Source organism: Lipotes vexillifer, unplaced genomic scaffold (genome assembly GCF_000442215.2).
Source record: "Lipotes vexillifer unplaced genomic scaffold, Lipotes_vexillifer_v1.1 scaffold1456, whole genome shotgun sequence".
Classification (NCBI taxonomy): Eukaryota; Metazoa; Chordata; class Mammalia; order Artiodactyla; family Lipotidae; genus Lipotes; species Lipotes vexillifer.
The window spans coordinates 260,348-266,347 of record NW_006789256.1 but is presented as its reverse complement, the minus strand read 5'-3'; the positions used below and the strand labels follow the sequence as shown (position 1 = coordinate 266,347).

Sequence of the window (6,000 nt, the reverse complement as noted above, 5' to 3'; positions counted from 1 at the left end):
AAAAAAAAAAAAAAAAAAAAAAAAAAATTCGGGGGGAAGAAATTCCAGAAAGTTCCAAAAAACAATATGGATTTGCCTTCCACTGGCAGCTGTTTATATAACATTTACATTGTATTTATAATTATTTACATAGCATTTACATTATTCAATATTATAAGTAATTTAGAGATGATTTAAAGTATAGGCATTGCACTTTGCAGATATTACATTTTTTACAAATTGAAGGTTTGTGGCAACCCTGCTTTGAGCAAGCCTATTGGTGCCATTTTTCCAACAGCATTTGATCACTTAATGTCTCTTGTGTCACATTTTGGTAATTCTCGCAATATTTCAAACTTTTTCATTACTGTTATATTTGTTACGGTATGTGATCAGTGACCTTTGATGTTACTATTGCAAAAAGACTGTGACTTGCTGAAGGCTCAGATGATGATTAACATTTTTAGCAATAAAGTATTTTTAAATTAAGGTACGTACATTATTTTGTTAGACATAATGCTATTGCACATTTAATAGACTACAGTATAGTATAAACATAACCTTTATATGCAAAAAAAGTCCATGGAACTTGCTTTACTGTGGTGGTTTGGAACCGAACCAGCGATATCTCTGAGGTATGCCTGTATACGTAGGTTATATGCAAATATATGCCATTTTATTGTATATAAGGGATTTGAGCATCCTTGGATTTCAGTATCCTTGTGGGGTGGGGTTCCTGAAACCAGTACCCTGCGGATACTGAGGAATGACTGTACTAAGTTTTGAGATGTCTAATAATAGACATCCAAATAGAGATGTCAATTAAGCAATTGGTATAGGAATGTGGAGTTCAAAAGTTTGGCCTGGAGATAGAAATTTGGAAATCATTTGCGTTTATTTGACATTTGAAGCCATGAGACCAGATGAACTCACCAAGGAAACTAACTGAGTGTAGATATAGAAGAGGTCCCAGGACTCAGCCTTAGACTCTGCAAGATTAAGAGGTAGAGGAGAAGGGGAGAACGAAGACCAAAAGGAATGGGTAGGTAAGGCAGGAAAATCAGGATAGAGAGTATGATGTTTTGGAATCCAAATGAAGTGTTTCAGTAAGGGAAAGAGTGATCACCTATGTCAAATGCTGCAAGGACGGAAGGTCAAGGAAGATGAGGACTGAAAGGTGACTAATTGATTCAGCCACTTAGAAGTCATTGGTGACTTTGAGCAGTTTTAGTAATGGGGGTGGTGGGTAGTGGGGGCGAAAACCTGATTGGAGTGGGTTTAAAAGAATGGTCCTAGGTAGTAGTTACCTGGTTGTATTCACTTTATGATCAGCCATTGAGCAGTAGCACATTTGTGATTTGTGTGCTTTTCTGTATGTGTGTTATATTTTAATAAAAAAGTTTTTAGAAATAGAATGGGAGGCCTGGCATTGGAGACAGTGAATGCAAACAACTCTTTAGAGGCTTTTAACTATATGGGAGAGCAGAGAAATAGACAGTAGCTAGAGGGGGAGTGGGACGAACAGAGGGACTTTTTAAAGGTTGGACAAATAATAGCATACTTATATGCTGATAGGAATGCTTCAGTTAACAGGGAGAGATTAATCATACACGAGATAGACAGGAGAGTTACTGGAAGGATGTTCTTGAGTAGATGAGAGAGAATATGAACACAGCTGCAGGTTGATGGGTGAATGTGTTAGTTGGAGCATGTGGAGATTCTCTTCTGATTGTTTCAACTTTTTCAGTGAAATAGGCAGAATCTTAAAGAGTATTGGAAGTTTGAAGAGAGAAGGAAAGATATGAAATTATATCGGTAGTTTAAGAAAGATGGAGAGAATTAAGGCCTATTTATTTAAAGTAAAACCCAGTTAACATGGCTGAGTATTGGTGTTTTTCTCCAGCCATGCAGAACTATAGTAGGACAGGTATGGAAAAGGTGGAAAGATTGCTTAATCAGTAACCAGAGATGGAGGATTTCCACTTGAGTGTGATGGTACAAGAGGAGGGCAAAGAAATTAAAGACATATGCAAAGGAGTGATTAGAGTCACTGATAATAGAAATTAAGCTGGGTAAAGAAAGAAGAGAGAACATGAGGGGAGAGAGGGACAATGAATTGAATTGTGGATCCCAGTGTGGTCAGAGGGTTGTTGGAGTAGGGTACTAAAAATAGCTAGAAAGGGGAGGTCACAGAGAGACTTTGGAAATTAAGATTATTGAGGGATGTTGCTAATAGGCTGGCTGGGGATGTGACCATGGGCAGAGTGAAGGACAAGGTGACTGGAGGAGAGTTGCTCAAGGAACTGAGAAGCCAGGGTGTCAAAGTCTTCAAGAATTAAGACTAGTATTGGAGAAAGTGGCAAAGACCCAGAAGCTAAAAATCATTGAGGAATGAAGGGGATTGACCTGCTGGTTGATAGATGACACAGCAATATATGGATGACATAATCTGATGACATGAGATTCGAAGCTGAAGGGTTTTAAGGAGGGAGGAGGGGAAACTTTCCGAGAGTGGCAGTGAGGGCCTGGTGTACCACCTCTAGGCCCAGTGGTATGAAGATGGTGGCAAAGCGACATCTGCTGGAAAGGGCTGCAGGGGAATCCTTGTCCTCAGGGAACATTTAGACAGATAGGTGGAAGATACAGAGACTTGTGGTTTGCTGGTATCAGGCTGTGATTTCCAGAAATCATAGTGAAAGGTTTCAGGAATTGGGGAGCAGTGGGAGAAGGGTGCAGATTGGGGAGCATGCAGGGCATTGTGGGGATCAGTGTATGGGTTATGAAGGATAACCTGAGTCTGGGGCTTGTTGCAGTGACTAATGTAAGTGAAGGGCAGAATGTGATCAGTCCTGACTGGCTCATGATAGGTAGTGGAGGTGAGTCTGTGAGTGTTAAGAGGTAGTGAGGAGTATTCACTAGGGCTCCCCCTTTTTGTCCTCTCTAGATGGAGATGAAGAGGACCTGAGGCTCCTGCTGAATGAGGATAGAAGGCTAGTTAAATTCTCATTTTAATTTTTAGATAGAAAATACTGGTTAAGCCTTTATCTTGTGTTGTATGTAACTCTTTTCTTTATCTGGTCCTAGGGGTAAAGATATTATAATACCTTTCTTTAAAAGCTGTGAAGTTACGGTGTAAAGGAGCATTATATAATGACGTCCCAAACAGGTTATAATGTATGTTTTATGTATGTACTATATCAATCTTTTTTTTTTTTTTTTTTACTGTTATCAGTGAATATTCCAACTAGTTGAATAATAGAACTTAAAAAAATGACAGATATTTTTTCCTTAGTTGGTGCGTCTCGTGCTGCTGTTGATGCTGGCTTTGTTCCCAATGACTTGCAAGTTGGACAGACAGGAAAAATAGTAGCACCGGTAAGTATCGCAATAAAATATGCCATGCAGAATTCTATGGGGATAAGAACTGTATATATTTGTGGAACAATCATCCCAGTGATTGGTGCCCTATTCAGTGTACCTAAGCAGTTAGCCATTACCATGGTGAATGTGTCCTTCTCACAGGTCTGTGGATTTCTTGGCCTCAGTTAAACACAGAGCAGTTCTTAAATCCAGCATTGTTTTTCACATTTTTTAAAGCAGTGGAATAGTTTGTCAAATTTATGTCACAACACTAAATATAAAATTGATAGAAGCAGCATTTTATTAAATGGATTTTACAAGTTCACGTTAACATTTATTTACCATAAAGCCTATATATTATAAAATCTATCAGTAAAACTGATGAATCTATATTAATGAACATAGAATCTCAAAATTGGGAGCTGTGAGTGACAACTGTGGTCTTATATCTTCCTGAACACCTAGTTTATTTCTGTATTATGTCTAGTTGCATGAAATTCAGAAAATTCTTATCCATATGGGTAAGTGATACTAGACTATTCAGTTAAAACTATCCAAAACTTACAAAAGGAATACTTTGGTTTCAAAGTTGAATCACTAACAATATCTAATGATTGTTCATATTTCTTAGATGATTCAGGTTTTCAGTGAATACAATTCTCAGCCAGCTTAAGTCTTTATTGTGTGGAGGAAAATGAATTTTTTTATATATTTCAAAAAATTTTTAATGTATTTCAAATTTTTTTTAACGTATTTCAAAACAGGATATTAAGTCATATCCGTTTTAAAAAAATCTCATATCTCAGTGCCCTTCCATCAGAGGTTCATTCAAAGTTTCAAAATAGGCAAAAAATTTGTCTTGCTTTTGAAGTTTGTTTTGAAGAGTGTTCAGTCTTTTGCCCATTTTAAAATTGGGTTCTTTGTCTTTTTATTGCTTTTTTATTCACTTTCTTTTGAAGAGCAGAAATTTTTAATTTTTATAAGATCTAATGTATTGATGGTTGTTAATACTTTTTGTGTTATTCAGCTTATTTGAAGTCAGATAAGGTCTCAGAATGTAAAATAGTTACTAAATAAAGTCACAAAACCATGTGACCTATTTGCTTGTGATACTGCATTAGTCAGGCTGTGAGAGCATTTATTGAGCAAGTAAGCTCAAGCCTTCCCTAGCATTTAATGAGGTGTGGCACATAGGTTATTTTTTTGGTAGAAATCTTGTTTGTCCTAGTTTACATGAATCTTTAGGCTTGAATTTATTTACAAAAGATCAGACCCACAACCTTCCTAATCAATAATACTTCAAGAAAGTATGCTGGGAGACAAACTTTTATTTACATTGACTTTTCAGTAACAACACACTTGTTATTAAGTAGTATAGCAGAATGACAGGGAATGACCAGTGGCATCCTTACCTGTATTGTAAATAAATGTCATACAGTCAGCTTTCTTCAACATTACTGTCATGAATATAGGATTATTGAAAATTTTTCATAAGGAATTTAAATACATTAAAGGCTTTGAAGACTTTCTTTAACATAAATCATGTAAGCCCAGAGATTCTGATTCATTAACTCTGAGTTAGACTTTGACATGTATATATATGTGTACATATTTATTTGTGCGTGTGTGTATTTTTCTTTAAGGCTTTAAAGCTTTTTTGAGATGATCTCAAGTTTACAGAAAACTTTCAAGGACAGAGTAAAAGCCTTTATTTTTGTGGACTATTTGAGAGTAAGTTGCTGAGATGATTCTTCATCATCTCCAAATATGTAGGACATTGTCCTATAAAGCCACAATACAACTTTTAAAATAAGGAGATTAACATCAATTTACATTAATACTATCTAATCATCAGACCTTGTTCAGGTTTTGCCAGTTGTCCCAATAATGTCCTATATAGCAAAAGGATGTATTTCATACTATCAGATGGTACACAATTTCATTGTGTCTTATTAGATTTTCACTTTGACCATTTGGTTAAATTTTTCATAAGGAATTTAAATATATTAAAGGCTTTGATATCTGTCAAACTTCTCCACTGTAAAGTTATTTTTCCCTTTGTAATTAATAAATGTTTTATGAGGCGGTACTTTGAAATGATGTGAATATTTCAGTTCTCCTCACTTTCAGTTTATTTATATTTATAAATGAATGTTAAATAAATATTCATTTCTTTATAATAGGACTTACGGTTCCTGTTTTATTCAGTGGGTGAAAATCTGTTGTTATTATTTTAATTGATGTAAAAATTGTTCCACATTTGGCCAGTGAGAACCCCTTCAGTGTGGCTTCTGTGTCTTCTTGACATGTTCCCATAATTCTTTGAGGCCTTTCTTACTTACTGGCAGACTAAGATGTTCCAGGCTTTTTGTACCTTTCCTGTCCCAGCCCTGGCATCAGTCTTTTCTCCAGGGAGTCCTGGTTCCTTTTGGTGAGGAATAGTATGAAGCTGACATCTGGATATTAATTGTGCTCATTGCTACTCCCAGGACCCCTCAGTGAAAAAAGCTAGGGAATGTGTGTAGGTATGTATATATGTATGCAGACATACACACATATGTATTCATATACACATACAAACATTTATATCTATTTCACTATCAGTCTATCTACATTGAAAACTGAGTTCACAGTGACATCACCAATTCCAGTCCAAGGTCA

General features: G+C 36.0%; 1 protein-coding gene across 2 annotated transcripts in view; it reads left to right on the top strand.

Annotated features, from left to right (window-relative positions):
- ETFA (electron transfer flavoprotein subunit alpha) overlaps nucleotides 1-6,000 on the top strand; it is a 92,073-nt gene that overhangs the window by 27,087 nt on the left and 58,986 nt on the right. For both annotated transcript variants that reach the window (XM_007462444.1, XM_007462445.1), the window contains one exon: nucleotides 3,272-3,354. In XM_007462444.1, the coding sequence (XP_007462506.1) occupies nucleotides 3,272-3,354 (83 nt within the window). The remainder of the gene's footprint in view (nucleotides 1-3,271; nucleotides 3,355-6,000) is intronic.